This window comes from Eleginops maclovinus, chromosome 15 (genome assembly GCF_036324505.1).
Source record: "Eleginops maclovinus isolate JMC-PN-2008 ecotype Puerto Natales chromosome 15, JC_Emac_rtc_rv5, whole genome shotgun sequence".
In the NCBI taxonomy this organism is placed as follows: Eukaryota; Metazoa; Chordata; class Actinopteri; order Perciformes; family Eleginopidae; genus Eleginops; species Eleginops maclovinus.
In genome coordinates this window covers 14,563,469-14,585,978 of record NC_086363.1, presented here as the reverse complement: position 1 = coordinate 14,585,978, position 22,510 = coordinate 14,563,469, and the positions used below count along the sequence as shown (strand labels likewise).

The window sequence follows — 22,510 nt, the reverse complement described above, 5'->3', positions numbered from 1 at the left end:
TTAGTTAAGTAATGCTTTCGTTTTTTTTTATTGAGCAGCCCTACTGTCAATCTTAAACTAGTACTTAATGCACTCAAAATAAAGTTCCCATTATTTCCAGTTATATAAAGCAAGATATGTTGATTTAAACATCTATCCACGCTGGTAGCAGAATGTGTAAATATGTGGGTTATTTTCGTGATTAAAAAGGATATTGAAATCTCATCCACAAACTCAAGATTATGATGCAGAAACAGATCCAGCCTCCCTTTGAATTGGAGGAATATTATAGTTGATAAAGTATTTTTAATAGTCTCAGATTATACTGATTTTAATCCCTCAACTCAGGTAACCCTTCTGCTCTCAGATTCAATCGGAGATGACTTATGACAACCGCCATTGCGTTCTTTAAGTAAAACAAATACTGGCATCATAACAATAAACATCTAAATCTAAAATCAAGTTGATGTGCAACAAAGTCCAAAATATCGTCTACGGTTGCATTTCTATGACAAGAGTTTAGATATATTTCTCCACAACTGTCAACTATGACTTTGTCTTTGGGATGTTAGTTTAAATGCGTAGCAGAGAGCTAGTCTTGGCGGACGTTTTTTATCTCTATTTTTGCAGCACAGCAAAACAGATCCGTACCGTTCCCTAGGGGAGAGAACAACAAGTGCTTGTGTCACCTGATTCTAATTCATAGTGTTGCATAGAGATTGTAATGACACTTGCCAATGCATTCTGCATAACACAGTAGTTTGGACCTCTCAGGCACAGAGATGTGATAACCACCTGTTTCTTTGCATCCATAAATCACAATTCAAATGCTGCGGTTTTATAGGAAAACCTTCCTCAAGTTGATATGCACCAAACAAATGAAATTATCTGCCACAGGATCTTTAGATCTGGTAAATGACAAAACACCAGTCAGAAAGCTGCAAAGTTGCAAGCAGAAATCGAGACTGACTGAAATGAGGTCAATTGTTGCACAAATATGATTCAAGACAACAAACCAGTACAAGTCTCCCCAAAACAGATTAAATTAGTACACCAAAAACAAAGAATTAATATAAAAGAAACAATGTTCAGTAGTTCAAATACTCCGACTCTATTAAAGAAAAACACTGGCGGGAAATAAAAAAGGTTATAATTAGATGTATCAAGCGTCTGCAGGCAAAAAGGTCTGTTCTCTGACTGCAGCGCGTTATTTTCTCGTGAGCACACACACACAGATGTATTTTCAGCAAAACAAGGACATGCGAAAAACAAGGTCACTGCCCAAAATGTGTGTTAACGTAAATGTGCCCTTTTCTATTAATTACTATTCTCCGGGGGTTCAACTGCAACAATCTGAGTACGGCTAACAGATGCCGCGGCTTTTTAGGAAAATCTGCCTCAACTGGATATACACCAAACAAATGAAATGATCTGCCACAGAATCTCTAGACTGACACTTTGACTAGCCCTGAACAATTCAAGACGATAATCTCAGACCACTTCACCTCGGTGTGTCGCTGTTCTCACACACAGTATTTTTTCTGTATCATTTAAAAGAAAGAAAAAAAGGTATTTCGATAGGCTCCCGAAAACACTCGTACACAGGCTTTACAAGCAGCAATACGTAGCCAAGCTGAGCAGGAAGTGTGTTGAAACAAATGTTCATAGTGGCTCAATGGTGGTACTACAACTTCTGTCCCTTGACGTCCATAAATTCAACTTTGAACACACCAGTACCACCACACGCACAGATTGCAGCCTTACCGTGAAGATGCGTCGTCCCGTCCTATCGAAGGTGACGCAGTACACGGACGACAGATGTCCCAGGATCCTCTTGTGCATCTTCATGTGCAGGTACACCACCGTGGGCACCAGCTGCTTAAGCCGGTAGGAGCCATTCAGTCTGCGGCTGAAGTTTGTCTCCACTGAAAACAACAAAATCAGACACCAGTGAGGAAATTGTCATATATGCAGAAATATACAGTGATCTGAAGCAAACCATGACATCATCACTGTTAAATATTACATCAGCTTAAAGACCATAACAACTAATAACACAGAATGGAAGATCTGAATCCTAGACTGAATATCAAAAGCATGACGAAGAGTAAAGCTGTGGAAGGTTATGTTTCTTTTCTTTACCAATATTAGGTGGGCTCCCATAGATAATAGGTGGCTCCGGGGGTCTTCCACAGTGCAGAGCAGCCAGCGCAGATCCCTTCCACACAACATGCTTGCAGCCTGGAGGAGGATGAACAGAAAGACACAAACATTTCAACAAATTGAATGTAAGAGCACATAGAAGGAAATTTAACTCCCATTTATGTTCTGTGGTCATACTGGCACCCAAACGAAGAAAGATTAGTGCTCTATGAATGTAAACAAGTACTACTATTAGTTGAAGCACACAGATTTCATGACAAGTTGAAATGGTAATAATAATCTAAAAATAAAGAAGAGGGGAGAATGACAGTCACCATGGAGATAAAGGAGCACTTAATGAATGGGCTAAATTAGATTACGATAGAGTCAAAGATTGCTGTTTTGTTCTCCCGCAAAACATATTCATTTTGACAACTCTCTTCATTGTTTGCAGTTACCACGACAGTCAAGCTTTATACACTGCCTGGCCAAAAAAAAGGTCACACACTAATATTCCTTGGACCGCCTTTAGCTTCTGCAATGTCACAACATTTATTTCTGTCTTGCATTAATTTCTCGCCAAGATCTTGTATTGATGACGGGAGAATCGAACCACTGCGCAAAGTCTTCTCCAGCACATCCCAAAGATTCTCAATCGGGTTCAGGTCTGGACTCTGTGGTGGCCAATCCATGTGTGAAATGATGTCTCATGCTCCCTGAACCACTCTTTCACAATTTGAGCCCGTTGGATCCTGGCATTGTCATCTTGGAACATGCCCGTGTCATCAGGGAAGAAAATATCCACTGATGGAATAACCTGGTCATTCAGTATATTCAGGTAGTCAGCTGACCCCATTCTTTGGGGACATAATGTTGCTGAACCTAGACCAGACCAACTGCAGCAACTCCAGATCATAGCACTGCCCCCACAGGCTTGTACAGTAGGCACTAGGCATGATGGGTGCATCACTTCAGTCGCCTCTCTTCTTACCCTGATGCGCCCGTCACTCTGGAACCGGGTAAATCTGGACTCATCAGACCACATGACCTTCTTCCATTGCACCAGAGTCCAATCTTTCCGCTCCCTAGCATTGAAGCCATTTTTCTTCCCGATTAGCCTCACTGACAAGTGGTTTTCTTGTGGCTACACAGCTGTTTAGTCCCAATCCCTTGAGTTCCCTTCGCATTGTGCTTGTGGAAATGCTCTTACTTTCACTATTAAACATGGCCGTGAGTTCTACTTTTTTTTACGTTTAAGTAATCCCCGATCACAAAAGATTATTTTCTGACCACATTCCTTCCTGGAAGATGATGTTTCCCCACTGTCCTTCTAGTTTTTAATAATGCGTTGGAAAGTTTTTAACCCGATTTTAGTAGTTTCATCAATCTCCTTAGATGTTTTCTCTGCTTGATGCATGCCAATAATTTGACCCTTCTGAAACAGATCAACATCTTTTCCACAACCACAGGATAGTCTTTCGACATGACTGTTTAACAAATGAGAAGCTACTCACTGCATCAGTTAGGGTTCAATAACTTGTTGCCAGCTGAAACATAATCACCCATGCAGTAATTATCCAATGGGAGCCTCTTACCTATTTGCTTAGTTAAATCCAGGTGGTGACCTTTTTTTGAGCCGGGCAGTGTATTTCACATCTAAAACATATCCAGGATTTATTTATTCTAAATTTCCCACAATTGAATTTGAGATTTCTGAATGACCCGTGACCATGTAAACAGTAATTGTTATAGATTGTCCATATTGTATTCATGCATTATATTTGCACAAGTACAAGGGAAAGAAAAGTCTTGACATGAGGTATGTTCATTTTTAAGGACATGCAGAGAGATGTAATAGCCTGAGTGTTTGTGTTTGCATATTAAAGTAGATGGTGCACATGTACAGTGCATGCACTCACTCTTGCTGGTGCGTAGGAGATTCTGCCGGCCGGCCCCCAGCAGGCTGTTGAGTCCCGGCACGCTGGCGGGGACCTCGGTCTCCAGCAGAGGACATACTCTGGAGCAGACTTGCAGCAGGTGGTCGGGACTGATGTGCCGGTATAGCTTCACCTGAACACACACACCCACACACACACATTAGCTTGGATTGTATTCAGACTGGTAAATGACAAAACACCAGACAGAAAGCTGCAAAGTTGCAAGCAGAAATCGAGACTGACTGAAATGAGTTCAATTGTTGCACAAATATGATTCAAGACATCAAACTTGTAAAAGCTCTCCCAAGAAATATTAAATTAGTACACCAAAAACAAAGAATTAATATAAACAAAACAATGTTCAGTAGTTCAAATACTCCGACTCTATTAAAAGAAAACACTGGCGGGAAATAAAAAAGGTTATAATTAGATGTATCAAGCGTCTGCAGGCAAAAAGGTCTGTTCTCTGACTGCAGCGCGTTATTTTCTCGTGAGCACACACACACAGAAATGTATTTTCAGCAAAACAAGGACATGCGAAAAACAAGGTCACTACCCAAAATGCCTTTTGGTTTGCAGAGAATTTTAAGAGTAAATGTGCCCTTTTAAAACATTAATTACTATTCTCTGGGGGTTCAACAGCAACAAACTGAGTATGTTTAACAAGGACTACAACAATATTTGATTCAAATGAATGTTTCTTTCAAATAAACTCAGATTAAAAAATATGTATTCCATAAAATAAAGAAACATTAAATGAATGTTTGGATTTAGTTAGGATGCTTGCCTTTTAGAAGGATATGTATGCAGTTCACATGCAGTGTAGTGAAACAGCAGGGGAGGGGGGTGTGGCATGCAACACTGCACTGATATAAACACAGTGGGTCTCTGATTCCACATGGTGACTCTCCTGCATGGCCTTCTCTGAAGATACACACACGCCAGACTGACTGGAATAGCAGCAATACACCAGAGGAGTTAATTATGCAGCATGCAGCCGCACTGTGTTTTATTCCAGGGTGTGGGGTTATTTCAAATGCATTCATTTAAAATAAGCTTTGTTTCAGACACATCTCATTTAAATATCTGAACGGGGTCAAATAGGCCTGAAATCATACAATTACACTGACACGCACATTTCCCCCCACTCCTTTATCTGACAGTAACACTTATTCTCTGTGGCACGCACACACACACACACACACACACACACACACACACACACACACACACACACGTACACACGTACACACACACACGAGCACACACACACACACACACACACACACACACACACACACACACACACACACACACACACACACAATTAATGACCCCTTAATTGCTTTCAACATCCTTGCTGGTTCAAATACGTGATCAGTATTTCTAAGCACATATCAGCACACTAGCAGGTAGATGCAGCGATGCTAAACACACACACACACACACACACGAAAAAGATAACAATTTGCTCCATTTGACTTGCTTCTTGATACTGCATAACACTCCCCTTGTCATAACAGCAACACCGGAAAGCACATGGCTCCCTTACCCATGACAATCCCCTCCTTACATTTGAATAAACTGTTCAAAAGAGTATAATTTATTCAAAACATAATTATCTTCAACATATAGCTCTCATAACTGAAAAATGCAACCATTGTAGAAATCCACTAGTTATTTGGGGTCAACATTAAAATGAACAGATCTGTGTAAATATGGTGAAAATAAATACGGGGTGCTATTTTAATTCAAAAATAGCACCAATATGTGGAGATAGTGTGTTCCGGATCAATTCCATATGCACGATTAAAATAATCACATGTCTAATTAATCCGCCATAATTAATTAGATACAATTTATATCGTTAATTAATACGTTATCAATAAAGCCAACATTGATTTCTCATTGTTGCCCAACACCCTTCTGTACGGACCCAGACATGTACACCTAAAAGCCGCCGATCAAACACATCCAACCGTGATCCCCTGCCTCTATAACACCATGTTTCTATTTGGTCTAATAATTAAAAACCATCCGCAGTATTTTTTTTTCTTTCTAATAGAAGAAAATTATGCACAATAGACAGGAGGCAGGCTGATCGGCAGGGAATGGGAGGAGGAGGAAGCAGCAGAGCCAAGCAGGAAGAGAGAGGGGGAGAAAAAACACACATGCAGGCAGAAAGACTGTCAATAATCTCTAAAACGTGTAAATGTACACCTGGGTGAATGTACACTTCATGCGATCTTTTCTCGGATGTCCATCTGTCTATGTGTGAGAGAGGACAAATCGAGAAAATCCACCAAATTAAATAGGTTATAAGTCAATATTGGTATATTAATATTAAAATTCAATCAAATAAAATAGCAAAACAAGTGGGGTTTCACACCTCCAGCAAAATGGCGAAGAGATAAATATGTACGCTATGATTAATTCTCTCCACGCCCCCATGCGTAAACGGCGCTTTCAGCCGAGCCCTGTTTGTTTACATGATAATTAGCACTTCATTAATAGAGCGATTATAAGGTATCCTATCATCGTTACCTCTCATCTTCAACATAAACTCATCTCTTCTCCTCCATCCGAGTTTGCAACCACAAAAATTGCTCTCCAGAAAATGCCTCCACAACAGCCCTGCACAGCAGCCTCCTCTCAACTGGGTCGCTGTAACTCCAGCTTTGCTAAATATACTGTTTATATTCTCCTCCAAAAACTCCTGTTTTCTAACTCTTACCCCCTGTGTGTTTTCAAACCCATGCACACACATTATGCAGGACAAGAGCGCCTCCATCTCTCTCTGGCTTGTGGCGCAGGGAGTCCCTCCTCCGGATCCTGGCGCTCCTACACCACAACACTCATGACGTATCAACATTTCACACACATTTTTCCAACAACTATTACAACCTTTTGCACATGCATGGCACCCAACTCGCACACCAAGGTGCACAGAAGGATGGGACCCGAGCCCTTGGTGCCCCACATCGGCCCCAAGGTGCAGCCAGTTCGCCCTGCAAAGTCCTTTACAGCTTTTTCTTTACCACCTGATTTAAAAATTGCGGGAAATTCAATTTTTATTTTGCTCTCTAAAAACTTTTTGCTCAGTTATAGAGCTCCCTTACCAAATTTCTGTACGTCCCGGGGTGCTCCTGCCCTGTCCAGTCCAGCCTAATGGGTAGCAGCTAAGATGGGGAAATAATGTCGTCGTTATCATCCAGGTTATAAATGTAGCAGGTGATTTTTTTAAAGAGTAAATGATAAATCAGAGTAAAGGCAACATGACAAAGTACAGTGCAGAGAGAAGCATCTCTCGTAGTGCTGACTGCTTACCTCCTTCTCTTCCACCTCCCTTATCAGGGTCTGAAAATAGGATAAAAATACAAAATTACACCTCATGACGATTTCGGACATGTTATAAATTATTCTAAAATGCATAAACACCAACCTCGGCTGCTTTTTGACACGGTCCAGCTTCTAGAAATCGGGCTATTAGGAAGTACAGTTCTGGTATGGTTGGAGGGGGAGAAGAGGACGGGAGCTGCGTTAGAAGAGGGCACCGCGGAAATTGGGGGTATATTACAACAACCATGACACATTTTCCGTTCTCCTTTACTCACCAGAAGTCAACTGCGCGATGTGTGTACTGTCTGAAGCCATTTTGGTGTTGTTTGCCAGGGCAGCGCCAGAGCCTGTGTGCTGGGTCTAGGTGGCTGCCCTGTAGCTGTCACTGTTTATCCACCAGGAAGAGGCTCCATTCAACTCCGCTCAAACCGAGTCCCGGCTGCGTCGAGTATATCTCCGCCGAGCGACAAATAGTGCGCACTGAACGGCTTATCCCGCAAAGCACCGTCTTCCTCCTGCAAAGAACCATCCACAGATATGTTCCTGGGTTGAGAATCCCTCGGGGTGAATTTTAGTGGTGGTTGGTCTGTTGTGAAGGCATGTTTGTTTAAATCCCCCTCCCCCTCAAAAGCAAAAGCGCAAGCCCTCTGCGGAAGAACACCAGTGGTGTGTTTGTTTCACGCACGCCACTGTAGAGGGGAGGTAGAAATGGCAGCCTGCTGTAAGAGAGGACATTGCTGCAGAATGGCCGTAACTTCGTAGCTAGATTACATTTATCACGTTTTATTAATAACATGCCTATATATTCATAGTTTACACTTTGTGGCGTGTTAATACAATGCAATTCCCGATTCTATTTGTCTGTGTTTGTATCTGCGGATGTAGAATGTGGCCATCGTGTTTGAGGGGGATTTTACAGCGATTGTTTTTTTGTTAGGTTTTATTAAATAATACAGATAGTTGTTTTAATTTTCATTATTCTTGTCGGCTCCGTGTGTTATCACTGTCGTTATTGTGTAACAAGATGTCTAGCTAACACACCCACTCTCTCTGGAAGCCGTTTGGTGGGGAAGTCGTCCATTTCTATTCCAAATACTGCCAGGCAGTAAAATGGGGGAAGGGTTGGAGAAGAAGGGGGATGCATGCCGCTTAATGAATGAAACCTCGTGAGTTACAGGAATTTAATGGCAATGAGACATTTATGCTTGCTACATAATGAGGGAAGATTGTCAAGGAAATACATCACACAGCAAACTTCCTCTATGGTTCACTGAAAGCTGTTATGAAAAAAAGGAACACAACTCAGGTGTTATTTCCTGTTAATAATATTAGACGTTATTTACACCATTATTAATTGTGTAAAGTATGTGTTTTACATTTTTATTAAATAGGACCTATATGTTTTAACAGCAGGTAGCCCACAGAACACATGCTCTTCATCTCTAATTGACCTTTACTCTGTTTTTTTTATTTGAAAACATCAATGAAAGCATACATAATGAATTACCTAATTACCAAAGATTACTTACATTCTGTTCAAAATTCCCAGTGGCTTTCTTATAAATTGCAAAACAAAATGTACAGCAATCCAGGGAAACAACTAACCTAAATTCACAGTGAGGGATATTTACACACGTAAGTGGAACCAGACTAGTACAAAGAAAATTCACAAGGAAGGTTATAGCTTAAACTATTTAGGTTTTTTTCTTCCTTTTTGTTGTCTTTTCATTGTCTAAGCTCTGTGTTTGGAATTAGGTGCTTGAATTGCATAATCTACCTAAATAAAGACTTATTCTAAGCACTTTCTCTTTATGTGTTATGTGTATTGTTTAATTGAATAGCATTATTGAAAAAAAGAGGCATAGCCACTGGTATAGAAACTCCTCTCCTATTTATATAACACTTGTCTCACTTAAATCCCTGGCAGACACACCAGGGAACAGAGTCTGTTGCTGGGAAGATGCTGATGATATGGAAACTTGAACAGTTGACAACTAATTCTCTGCCTCTGTTGCTTTCTGAAAATGTGTTTTGTTTTTTACATCCATTTGATATCTTATTTTGGGGCCAAATGAATTTTTTTGGTAAGCTGTTTTACTGAACAAGCAATCAGTAAGCATATTCTGATATTTTCTGCATGGTGACCCTCCTGTGATAGAGTTAGTTCAGCTGCATCAAATGTCCTAATGTCATGTCAGGATGAATATTTTAACTTGCTCCCCTGGATTTGGATATAATCAAAAGTACAGTTGGCTTTTTTACAGAATTGTTTTCCAGGCCAATGATAATAAAGGAATGGTGATTAATGACTGATCCCTCGGCCCTTGCAAGGAAGGAATTCAGAGTGAAAGTTCAATAGCTGTGAGAGCCCACTCACATTTGTTTTTCTGTAAATATACACGCAAAAAGAGTAATAGTTTAAGGAAAATGTTTTTCCATTGTGTAGGAAATGTTATACTCCCAAAATGTCTAATGAGCAAAGATTTCAAAAAAGCACTAAAATTGAAAGAAAACCATATTTTATGATATAGCCTTAATCATCCCACAGAGGGGAAATTTACGTCATGCATTTCTGCCCAAGCCAAGTCCCTATGGACTTAGCCATCATCACCTAGATTTGTTTTCAATTTAAGATGCATCAAAATGAAATCCAAAGCCTTATAAATCTTTGCTAATTGAAGACTTTTTCACATGTGTTTTTTTAATTATTATATATAGATGTTGATTGTATTGATGGAAGTCGAGTTGGATATTTCTAAAGGGAAGTCCGACAATATGTAAGAAATAAGGCTTGTGTATAGAATATAGTCTTGTGGAGTGAATGTCAGAAGAAGATGTATAAAAGTTCAGGAGGAAAGTCAAGTTGGGTCTACATATTGATGAATGAGCATACAAGTCATTTAAATGTTCACATAAAAAATAATAATAGAAGTTTATATTGTTTTGGAGGAGTGACGAGCAGATGAAAATAATGATTTGGCAAAACTATCCTCAAAAATGTATTTAAGATCTTATTAAGATAGGAACACAAGGCGCCAAATGCATTATTTCAGAACATAATAAGAGGATAAATCATAAAAATGTAGAGTACAACAATCAATGAACAAACTCTACTTTGAATTCCAATTGGCTTATTTTGTTTTTACAGACATATTCAATAATATAGTTCCATGTTCATTTTTCATCAACTACAACACCAAGGAATTTAATGTAAGGAGTATTTTTCAATGACTATTTGGTTGCTTTTGTTAAAAATTGACAAAAATGTCATACTTTTCCTTGAATTAGTGTGCTTATTTACATAGGCTCCTACATTTACTTGGTCACTTACAACGTTCTCTGCATTTTTTAGCTTATTGTATTTATCTATTAGCCTGACGTATGTATAGTTTACTTCATCTGCATTACTTGCACATTGGTCTTGCAACATAATCTCCATCTTTTTGTTCTAATATATTCTACTCTGTTTATTCTTACACTATTTTTATTTTTCATTTGTTTTAGTGTTGTACTGTATGTCCTATATAACTATGTTGCAATGTTGGAGGAACTTGGGAATTAAGATTTTCATTGCCGTTTCTACACTGTAGCTACTGTGCTATGACAATTAAGCCTCTGAATCTAGAAAGTATATTTTTAAGGGTTTAGGAATTGCCTTTTTGACCACTAGACAAAACCATCCTGCAATCTGTACTCTACAGGCCTCAGGACCTGTTAGAGCACAAAGGCATGGAGTCGGCCTTTGTCAGTCACCTGTCCTCCTGAACCCTCAGGTGTTGTTGTTGTGCTGGCTGCCGTGACCACAAGGAGGCAACCTCACCCAGCAGCACCTGTCTGCACAGAGGAGGAGGAACAACAATGAGTTATACTTTAAACATCCTGTAACTAAAAACACTTTACTGCTCATGGTTCACTTATTTCATTTAATTCTGAACCATGTTAACTTCAGTATGTCTCCTTATACTGTTACAAATATTACATATTTGATGTCATTAGATTAAACTCATGAATCCAGGAAGCAATAACTCAGTTATTGCTTCTATGAAATTCCATGAGCTTGAATGAATTTTCTGTAGTGTTTTACACTGTTTCCAATCTTTTTATTCAATGCATTTGTGCAAAAACCTTGACACTTGTCCAGAACAGGGAAATGAAAAGAATGAAAAAAATAAACAAGAGAAAGGGGGGATAAAACTCATCACACCACTCATACATCGCTTGCCCAGCCCTACATGTAGATTTTCTATCGTTAAAAAAGGAGAACGGGTTGAGAATTATTTTTAAAGAATGGTTCAGTTTCTCACTCATGATAAAACCTCATCCTCTCTAGGTGTAATGTGTCAGTCAGTTCTGTGATCTACAGCTTCACTGGAGGGACTTCAGCTTGTTCCTTCCATAAATGAAGTGTAATTTTGCTGAAATGAAAGGAACCGGACAATTTAGTAAATGCCTTCAATATACCCATAATAATAAGCTTCAAATCTATCAGACTCAATGATTTCTAGGCTTATTGGAGAAGATTATCCTTATTTATTTTTTTGTGAAAAAACTGTATGTTAAAATGACTTCTTAGAACTGAAATCTGTCGCAGAGGAAAAACATTGGAGAAATAATATTTAATTGTTGTGTTTTTGTAGCGTCTGAGGGTGTTGCACCTGTATAGCTTTACTCTTGATTCAGTAGTTTGGTTTTAAAGGTCATCCTAGTAGTAAAACCTAACTGTCAAAATAAATGCTTTGGGTAATTTGCACACATTCCTAAAGCTGTTACGTTTCAGGTAAAAAGGCTCCATATTGCTGACCAATGCACCTGACCATACACTTTTGAGTTGTTCTCTGCAGTATGTGTGGTATTCAATCATCACCCCTAACCTCTACATGTTAAAACATTTGAATTGGTGCACATCATCGGCCCACTATCGAGAGTGACAGTTTGACCCTAAATGAAGAGAGTACGGTTTCGTCAGTCCCGGCAAATGCTGACCTTTCACTTCCTGACACAGCAGTTGTATTTAACACAGCCACGTGCCCCTGTCGACCTCACACACGCACAAAGATAGACAGACACACAGCGTTGGCTTTGTGTCAGTTTAAAAAGTCATTCTAACCATGAAAGCAGTGGAAAGGCACTGTGGCACACAGGCAAAACACATACATGCATACATGTGTTTGTCTCATCGAGCTTTACACAGATTACCGGAGTTTTCCAAACTACAAAAGCCAGCATAGGTGCAGGCAAACAACTACAGTACACTAGAAAATAAAACAAAAAGATGGCATTGCGGTCCAACAAGAGGAAATGTAAACGCAAAGAGACACTGAAAAACACAAAAACTGCCACGTGACATCAACTTTTTATTTTATTTTCAAAATAGTCTCCCAACAGGATGAAACTCAGAAGAGCCCAAAGGGTCCAAAGCAAATAGAGCCGTCTAAAACAGAAGCACCACTCATTGCCATGTCAATCTTCTGCAGGACAAGGCCATTGGGGGGGTAAACGATAAAGAAAGGGAGTGTGTGGAGGGGGGGGGGGGAGTAAAACACAGAGACCTACAAACACATCCACTCTATCAGAAATACAAAAGGAGTTATGTGAAACATAGTGGTGCTGATTCTAGAAACTAACTTTTCTTTTAGAAAAAAGCTGCAATGTTCTACGTAGGATTATGGACCTAGTTTCTTGTAGCTCTGTATCCAAAATTGATCCAAAAACCCTCACCTTGACCATCAGGGGGAGTGCGAATCATAATGATCGTTTGTAGAAACTACAAATAGAAGCAGAGCTGGTTTACAGATCATAACAGTCGTGTTTACAGCCCCCTTCAGGTAATATGAAGAACATCTGCAGCCGCCTGATAAAAACACTTCATTCTGTTTCTGAGAAAAGCAATTCAGAACGCAGGAGGGAGGAGAATCGAGCGAAAATATAGCGTAAGGGGAGCTGAAAGGAGTGTGAACATTATGCTGCTGGTTGTCCATCTCTACTAACAAGTCTAAAAAAAATCAGCATGGTACAAAAATCGTCAGTAAAAAAAAAAGCTTTGCTGCCATGGTGTCAGAAGGGACGAGTCGTGGACGCGTCCGTGTCTTTACGCCTTCTCCTCAGTCGCCTCCACTGCTGCGTCAGATACCTGAAGAAGATAGGAAAAAGTCACATGATGAAGGTGGGCCCAATCCCTCGACACAGGAGGGTTCCCATGGGGACTGGAATTAACTTGCCTCAATGAACCCCTCTCTCATGTCTAGAAGCTCAGCCTGGCCCCCTAAAATTGGGCATTTCCACAAATTTTTATGTATGACGTATCTTGAATACGTTTTGAATCATAGTCTGTGTGAATAGGAGGTCAGGGTTGAATGAGAAGAGGGCTATTATCCAGGAGACCCTTGTCTTTGACTTTCTTTCTATGCATCATAAGTCACGAAACAAATGAACTAATTTGAAGATAAACCAAGATATTTAGCTAAAGCTAGCCAAGTTATTTTGAAGCACTTCTGTTTTATTTTCTTATTCAACTTTAACCACATGTTATAAACTGTTACGTAATTCAGGAGGTAATACATTTCCCTCAACGCATAATAAAGAATGCAGTTTGGTTGTATGGGAACTTAATGTAGGAGAGGGTTGCTTAGCTACATGTAAAGCTATGGCCAGGAGGTGGCTGCCTAGCCTGGCGTAAAGTCTGGGAACAGGTTGAAACAGCTAGCCTGGATCTGTAACAACATTTAAAAACAACTTTACCAACAAGGACCTTTAAAGCTAATTTATTAAAAGTTATATCAGCTTTTTTAATGTGTGCAAACACTAAGACAGAAGGCTAGCTTTTTCAAACTGTTTCCAGTCATTATGCTAAGCTAATTAACCTGCTTCTAGTTGTGTAGCTCACAGCCAGAAACATCCATTAGGGCTGCAAGATATAGTGTTTCAGCATCAACATTGCAATGTCTTAGCGCAATAGTTTTATTTTGGGACAAATCAACAAGAATAGTTTGTCTGAATTCTCCGATTTAGCAAACCACGAATCACAATCATTCCTGATCAAACAACAAAAGCCGGCCTAGCTAGGAGCTAACCATAAGCGAGAAACATGAGAAATACATAAAATAGGAAGATTTGTTTGCAGGAATAAGGCAACATCAGCTGTATGGAAATATTTCAACTATGAAAAAGATGCTCATTTTAATCTCAGTTGCAGTGCAATGTTTTCGTAGTAAGACATGGGCCTTGTTCCAAGAAGCAGGTTTATCAAGTTATCAGGATAAAGAAACACCTTTATATCTGGCACATAGACTATAGTCAATTTACTGCTTGTTGTGGCAGGTAGCTTATGTTTTTGAAATTCCAACTCAAGTATTCCAATCAATGTATCAAAAGTCGTTTGAACTATTTCTTTTGTAGAAAGTAGTTCCAATGGCACCTCTTTGAAGTGATTTTTATTCTGTGAGCAGCACACAGACATTCACCTCCATTATTTTTAGGTGTAAATATATCTTTTCAAACTTCATTTATGAAATCCGGCATCAAGCTGCTAGCTCACATGATTAGCTGTGATTGTACCTCTATAGCTTAGATTTTTTGTTTCTAAATCACTCGGAAAAGCTACTCACTGAAACGCATAACTCCTTTAGTATATGCAGGTATCATCTCCTCTTATTTCCTCTGCCTCTTCTGGTAGAGCCGGCTGTCTATGAACACAGTGAGCCAATAATATTTCACATCACAGCTGTATGAGCGGCAAACCTTCCTGCTCGTATATAAAAAAAAAAGCCGTCCTTGGCCTACTTCACTGCACACAGCGGCGAAAATGCCGGACATACTTACTTCTTCTCTTCTTCACTCTCCCACTCACTTCAATCTTTTTCATTCTGTCAGACACGCCACAGGACTCTTATTTTTGTAAATGTTTGCTCAATAACACACAATTTCTTGGTAAGTAATAAGTTAGTGTCCAATCACGCACTTCAAAGACGGAGTTAGGAACACTCGAGCATACCCTTAACTCTGACTGTCTCACTCTGCCCTCTCACTGACATCAAGGAGGGAGCCGTGCTTCTGATGAAAGACACACTGACAGAGGGACGAGACACGTAGATCTGTGTGTGTTTGTGTGTGTGTTTATGCAGGGAAGGAATATAGGTGTGGTTAAGATGTATGTGCGTGTTCATGTTTTAACACACAATGACAACATAGGGGAGGAAAGATTGTTAGTTTCTTTTCGGTCTCTGACTGACACTTGTCTTTCTTCTATAACTTTTTTTGTCTTTCCAATTTTCCCTCCTCATACCTCGTTAGTCTTGCTCTCTCCGTTGTGGGCGGGGCCGTCATCCCTCTTACCCTTAGTGCCGACTTTCTTTGCCTTCGCACCCTTATCGTCAGCAACTTTCTGCAAGGAAGAGATGGAAAATGGGAAATGATGGTATATTGAGAAGTAAAAAAAAAAAGTTCTGCATTTAATAAATCATTTTATGAAAAGAATGCAAAAGAACGTAAATAACAATAAGCAATTTAATAAAGGTGGAAAAACATGACCGAGCAGCTGAGGCTTAAGTTCAAGCTATTACACTGTTTTTACCCTTTTTACATATTACTTTTGGCAAACCACTACATGGTTTAGGCTATACCAAAAAGAGTTTGAAACGTTTCTTAAACTTCCTCCTTTTGTAAATGTGCTTAATAAATCCATATCATTATAATTGGAAACATCCCCAGTGAAACCTTGTAGTGAGGTTAATTCGCCAGTACATAATTGACTATAATATTTCACCAATTCTATAATATAACATTTTTGCATGTGAGGATTTCTGCGTGAGTGTTTTCCACCCCCAGCAACCCTTGGTCACGCACAAAGACCAGTAGTGAAGGGCATCCGAGGGCATCAGACTTTAGCAAATTCATGGGGATATAAATAAATCATTGTAGGCGTAGTGGTGTGCGGTTGTGTGTACTTTACCTTGACAATGGCCTTCTTGGGCTTGGCCTCAGGCTTGGCTAAAGCAGGTTTCTGTACATTTAGAAAAAGTCAGTGAAGACCAAATCTTTTTAGTAAGAAAATCATCCATGTATTATTTCTATTTTATTAATATTATAAAGTTGTATCTCTTTTTCTACACTTAATATTAAAATAGCATATTCCTTAGCAATGGGATCTGACAATATTCCCGTGCTAATATCTGCCTTTTCTCACAGGGAACTGACATCAGACCACGGTACAACGACTATAACGCATGGGATTACAAATTCTGGTCACTCAGTGTGAGAAAGTTTGCTGCAGAGCTTTTTCCAGGAAGCTGAGTGTATACCATGTTTCCCTTAAGCCATACCGCTGTGACAAATTTAAATCTTGTGATTCTTTCTTAAAATATCTCTGCTTTTCTTGAGATATCACCGACAATCTTCACAGGAAAAGCTGCAGAAAACAGGGCTTGACATTAAATTATTTCAGGACCAGCTTAGAATTTAGACTTTTAGTCATGCCGTTCAAATATAAACAGTGTCAGAGCTGGTTAACTGCTAAAAGAAAAAAAAGTATTTCCTTAAATAAACTGACTGCTGAAAACATTCAGAAGACAAGGGAATATCAGATTGGAAAACATGCAAAAATGTAAAGGTTTAAATAGGCACATCAAAAGCTTAAAGGAGTTTGACAATTTTGGGAACACAATTATTGGTTTACTTCTTCCAACCATTCTCATATATGTCTGTTAAACAGGAACCTAACACGCAAGACATTGTTAGCTTAGCATAAACACTGGAAACAGCTAGCAAAGTGACTTTTTAAAGTTGTATGGCAAAAAACATTTGATTTTTTAGCACAGATTAAACAAATACAATGTGTCACTTTGAGCTTTACAGGTACTAGTTATTGTCATTTTTTAACTTTTATCCAATTGTTATGCTAAGCTAAGCTAACTGCTAGCTGCATTATCAGCACATTTCCCAAAATGTCATCAATTCCTTCAAGGTGCACATGCAAATGTACAGAGGCATGCAGAGGCTCAACACGAATGGGTTCAACATGCAAAGTACAACACAGATAAAAACGCATGGTCTGAGTAGCAGGGCTGCAAATAAATAATAACCGAATGATTCCTTGCTAAATAGTATGATTACTATCGTTAATCATTAGTTTAACAAGGATTAAGGTGATTATTTCATCAATTTATATTTTCCATGAATAGTTTTGGTAGTGAACTTTGGCAGGGGATATTACTCATTTCGAAACTGCTCTTTTGGCTCTATGAAATGTTACTTTTAATCATGCAGCCCTACACTTCAACAAGTTGTTGCAACAGACCGGACCAAGAGTGGACAAAGACAACAGAAAAAAAAGACACCAGGCCTTGAGGAGCATGTTTATGAAATTTGTAAAATTGCCTTGATCAAATCCATAAACTGGGTGAGGACTTTCCTCTGTGCCTTGGTTACATGTGACATTTACAAGGAGAGGAAGAAGAGAGGTGAAGACAGGGGGGAGGGGAGAACGAAACTTACCGATTGCAATCTCTCTGACCTTCTGGTGGGCTGCAGGAGGAAGGGATGATCAATGAGAGAAAGAGAGACAGTGACAGAGAGAGAGAAAGATATCAGTTGTACCTTCGTGGGCTGATGTTGAGTGTCTGGTGATTGCTACAAGTGTTAATCATTAACCTGTTATGTGTCTATTCTCCCGCTCACATATGCTTTCTCTCACTACAAGAAAAACAACAACCAGAACACAGCACGCTAACACACGCCTGAACTGCACCAGAACACGCCTGAAATATTTACCTCTTGCTTTGTGACTTTGGAGGCATCCTTGCCCTCAGAATCCTCTGCAGACTGTAGGAAATAAAATGAAGATTATACATTTGTAATTACCAATGTGTTCTCTGGATGTTTTAACCTTGCCAATAAATGTTTGATTGCGGTTCACTTGAGTTTTCAGTGTTCAGGTGTGTATATGTAGTGTATCCTGTCTAGGGAGTAATAAAAGGATCCAATATGTGTTATTAACATTATTTGAGAAATCAATAAGCAAAATTACTTTGAGGAAAGGTCAAAAGTTGAGATAAATAAAGTGATTTTCTTTCAGTAGAAAAACACCTAAGTTGTTAAATCCTCCTTATTACAAATAAATGTGTACCTAGAGCTGAAAAGATGAGTTAGATGAGTCAATTAACAGCAGAAGTATATTTTATAATCCATGAATCTATTATCATTTTATTAGCAGAAATGCCAAAAATGTAGTACTTTCACTTTCTGTTTTTGAATACTTCCTGGATTAGTTTTGTCTTTTATTATAGACGTTAGTTTAGGCTTTGGGATATGGTTAGCTGAAAGACAAATCAACAAAAATGATACACTGTTTTATTAATTATCAAAGTGTTTGTACAACACTAGTTAGGTATAAAAAAAGCTACAGTATAGAACACAGCTAGTTTACTAACACTGGGCACTCTAGATTATCCTAATTAGAATAATTTATTGATTTCCTGAATTTAATTATAATTCTTCAAATGAAAGGATAAGTTCTGTGATGTTTAACATAAAGTAATCAAGCCCTAGTTGTATTTGTATTTATTCGATTTTACATGATTTACATGGGAATTACTTTTGAATGGAGGCACCTTGCTTATATACCAGGCTGAGCTCCCCAGAGATGAATGGTCAGTGAACATTGATATTGATTTATAACACACCCTGGGGGCTGTCAGCAGGTGAAAAAGATCATATAATAAACATGGGATACACTCAGGCTGCGGGCAGGTAAGGACAGCCACCCCCCCCTCCCCCCTCTCCTCCCATTCCACCGTGAAAAAGCAAATGTTGGTGGAGACTGCAGGTTGGTAATCGCATCATTTGCATGCGGGCGACCTCCGCCCCTGGAGGCCCCCCATTCTCTGTCCTCAAAGGCGAATCGGTGCAGACAATGCCAGTTTTTTTAAATCGCAGAAAAGCCAATTTCCATGTATGCACTGATACAATGCACTGGAGCTCGTCGAGCACTGCTGTTTGGATAGTGTCACGGCCTCTTTTAACGCAGCGGCAATTGTCCCTGATCCCCTCTTTCTTTAGTCCTTTCTCTGCATCTGGATATGGGTCTGTTCACTCGTCTACCATTCATCCCCGCATGAGAGCCAACATGAGACACGGAGGTGGCGAACTACACTGTTATAAGACACATTCAGAATCAATGGCACTTATATATGATTGAAACGCGCCTATAAATCATCATATAATATCAAGCACGTCTCCTTCGGGATTTACGCATCTATCCATCCGGCAGGTCCGCCTGACATTCACCAGCGCGCGCAGTGGACAGGGAAGTGGCACATAAAACGACCACAAGAACGGCCATTGAGATGAAGGCATGGACATAAATAGTGTAAATAGTAAAAGCACATCATAATAACATATGCCATATACACGCAAACGTTGAAAACTATTGAAAAGGTTGCGGGACGAAAGAACGCTTCCTCAAACTTTGGCATCACCTCACCTGCCTCGATGTCGCCACCGAAATCGCGCACTGCAATTTTTCTCAAATGCAAGAGCAGGAAACTACAGTGAAGTGAGCAGCAATACACAGGCGACACTCACCTTTCTCTTCGGCATTTTACGCGTGAATTATTCTCCAACGAGCACGGGGAAAAAAGGTCAAACCCTAACGTCCAGTAGAGGCGAATTTGAACTCACTCGAAATACGGGATCAATATCTAAGCACCTTCGATAATATGTTGATTATATGCACTCCCCAAAACTCCGAATCTCCCACAGCCATTGGGCAGAGGAGTCAAAATCTGCTCCAGTGCTGACTCCTGATTGGCTCTTCTCGTGTCTATGTAAATAAGACACCTCCGGACATTGGTCGACCTTTATCAGAGGGTGTCTGTGATTGGCTGCGCGCTCATTGTGCCGCAGATCCCACCAGACAGCGATGGCTAAGAGGGAAAGTGAGGACAGGCCAATGACAGCGGTTTGGACTCTCGGTGGATCTGGGTAATGTAGGATGAGAGATAGAGAGAGAATGATGTTAATAAAACACAAAGGGCCAGAAAAAAGGCACAATGGAACAATGTCGGCCATACGGGAGCTCCAGAAAATCTGGAGGGCATTGTGTCGTGTAGGTTTTCCACTGCTGTAAAGAACTAGAGTTATCTTAGCCTATGTGTTTAGACCACGAAAGCACATCACTGCAGAGGCACCTGTACCTGTGGGATTGTGATGCTAGTCAAACAATATAATGAAGAAGGTCACTATAAATTCACAATTGCTGACAAATTAGGCAATTAGACAGGTCTAAATCATGCAACAAGTGCATTTCATATGCAGCTCTGCTTCATCTTTTTTGGTCTTTCTAGGATCAGAATTATCCAGCAAAGTCGGAATTGAATCAACCTTAAAGACGGACACTATAAAAGAGCCAGAGCTCTTAAACCAAGCTATATGAATTATTGTCTCAACGATGTGTTTTGCTACACATTACAATACTCCCTGACAACATTTCCAAAATGTAAATCTATACAAAAAGCGGAATAGGTTATGCCTTCGAACCAAACTCTCATGTGTAAATACTACAATACTGTATTTTTATTTTAATACCAATTCTGACACATTATCCGGTATATGATAGCGAGTGACACAAGACAACAACACTGCCTCTCATGCTTATTGATGTATCATGGTTAATGTTCAATCCACCGATAAGCATACATGGATCTGTGAAAAGCAAATACTGTAAATCAGACAATTTCCTTGACTAAGGTGAAAACTAAATGGAAAACGCTGAAAGGTATAGACAGAGAAGTTTGTAACACGCAACCCAGAAAAAAAGTGATGGTTACTAACTCCACCAAGGAGGTTTTGTTTTCTGTCCAGTTTGTTTGTTTGTTTGTCACCCGGATTGTGGAAAAACAAGTGACATTATTTTCATAAAAGTGGTAGAAGGGTGTAACATGGGCCAAGAAAAAACCTATTACATTTTGGAAGGGATCCGAATCGCTGGGCAGTTACACTGTCTAGTTTTGACTTTTCGTTAACATGGCGGGAGAGGGCATTGGCCTTTAGCAGATTTTTTGGCTCTCCATTTTCTGTTTTAGTTAGCATACGTGTACCTCATATGGGACATTTCCAAACTATGTTTTTACCCTAATGTTACAGAACAGATTTCAATAGTCCAGTTACTCTACTTTAGTGGCAAAAAGTTCACACTCTTCACTGAGCGACCGTCTATGTAGTCATACACTTTGGGCCGCACATTGACAGTCCACATTTACTCTCATAGACATGGAAGAGGATGAAATCAAATCTCACACACACTCGCAACCAGACTGATACAGAAGGTATAAATCGGACTATGGTCAGCCCAAGTGCCCCTGTTGTCAGCCAAAGGGGTAGTACGGTATGATTTGGAAGGTGGCCTCTGGTCTACCCATGGTCAGGTAAGATTGGCCCCAGGGTCCTAAAAGAACCTCTCTGGGTAGGAAAAGTGACTCTCTCAGTGCTACTGTCTGTTGCTTGTGAATTTAGGGCAAAACCCTTAACATAAAGCTAACCGTAAAGCAGTGTGTTGCAGATGCACAATACTTTATCCGGGGCTTTACCAGGTTCGTGCACAACACTGTCAATTCTCAGTCGTCCTACACAACTCAAACACAGATTACAATATCTCTCCCTGCTAAATCAGCTCCTCAGTAGATTAAAGAGACTGAAAACTGAAATGTTCAAGATGAGGGAATGGCCCTTATAAAGGGAATAAGAGTTGCTTCAACCCTCTAATTTAGACATTCAAACCTTTTGATGTACATCATGGGTCAAAAACTACAAAAAAAAAGCCTTCATTAATAATCCGAGCCCATGGTGATGTATTTTGTCCAACTCATGTTCCAATTTACTATCATATGTGACCAAGAACGATTTACAAAGCTGGAAAAAGAGGACGCTTGGATAATCTTGCAGAAAAACTGATGAATCAATTAGTTACCTTAACGGTTTCCAATTAATTTGTATTCAAATGCCATTGATTAATCAACTAATTGTTCCAGCTCTAGCTGAATGTCAAACAGACCATTGTATTTTACAGTAAACTAAATCAGAACATCAAGATACTTTTTGTCACATCATAAATAACTGCTGCA

At 39.6% G+C, this 22,510-nt stretch overlaps 2 protein-coding genes across 9 annotated transcripts in view; both read right to left on the bottom strand.

The window, feature by feature from the left end:
- phip (pleckstrin homology domain interacting protein) overlaps positions 1 to 7,789 on the bottom strand; it is a 37,743-nt gene extending 29,954 nt beyond the window's left edge. For 2 of the 5 annotated variants that reach the window (XM_063901695.1, XM_063901696.1), the window contains exons 1-7: positions 7,673 to 7,789; positions 7,501 to 7,559; positions 7,386 to 7,415; positions 7,178 to 7,237; positions 4,041 to 4,191; positions 2,122 to 2,220; positions 1,744 to 1,904 (exon numbers count right to left, since the gene is read on the bottom strand). In XM_063901695.1, the coding sequence (XP_063757765.1) occupies positions 1,744 to 1,904; positions 2,122 to 2,220; positions 4,041 to 4,191; positions 7,178 to 7,237; positions 7,386 to 7,415; positions 7,501 to 7,559; positions 7,673 to 7,712 (600 nt within the window). In that variant the 5' untranslated portion in view covers positions 7,713 to 7,789. Of the gene's footprint in view, positions 1 to 1,743; positions 1,905 to 2,121; positions 2,221 to 4,040; positions 4,192 to 6,278; positions 6,315 to 6,602; positions 6,765 to 6,792; positions 7,111 to 7,177; positions 7,238 to 7,385; positions 7,416 to 7,500; positions 7,560 to 7,672 lie in introns of those variants that run through there. The other 3 variants (XM_063901697.1, XM_063901699.1, XM_063901698.1) reach the window with 3 other exon arrangements.
- A 4,949-nt stretch (positions 7,790 to 12,738) lies between these two features.
- Positions 12,739 to 20,299, bottom strand: hmgn3 (high mobility group nucleosomal binding domain 3). 4 transcript variants are annotated; one of them, XM_063902289.1, is made up of 8 exons: positions 19,974 to 20,269; positions 18,162 to 18,212; positions 17,886 to 17,915; positions 16,345 to 16,395; positions 15,679 to 15,777; positions 15,388 to 15,487; positions 15,002 to 15,079; positions 12,739 to 13,527 (listed from the first exon to the last, which is right to left on the bottom strand). In XM_063902289.1, exons 1-7 carry the CDS (start codon positions 19,986 to 19,988, stop codon positions 15,045 to 15,047), a joined length of 381 nt encoding a protein of 126 aa, XP_063758359.1. In that variant the 5' UTR covers positions 19,989 to 20,269; the 3' UTR covers positions 12,739 to 13,527; positions 15,002 to 15,044. The 4 variants fall into 4 exon arrangements, with proteins under 4 accessions (XP_063758359.1, XP_063758361.1, XP_063758360.1 ...); XM_063902291.1 differs by lacking the exon at positions 17,886 to 17,915 and having other exon boundaries at positions 19,974 to 20,299; XM_063902290.1 differs by lacking the exon at positions 15,002 to 15,079 and having other exon boundaries at positions 19,974 to 20,260.
- Positions 20,300 to 22,510: the final 2,211 nt, after the last annotated feature.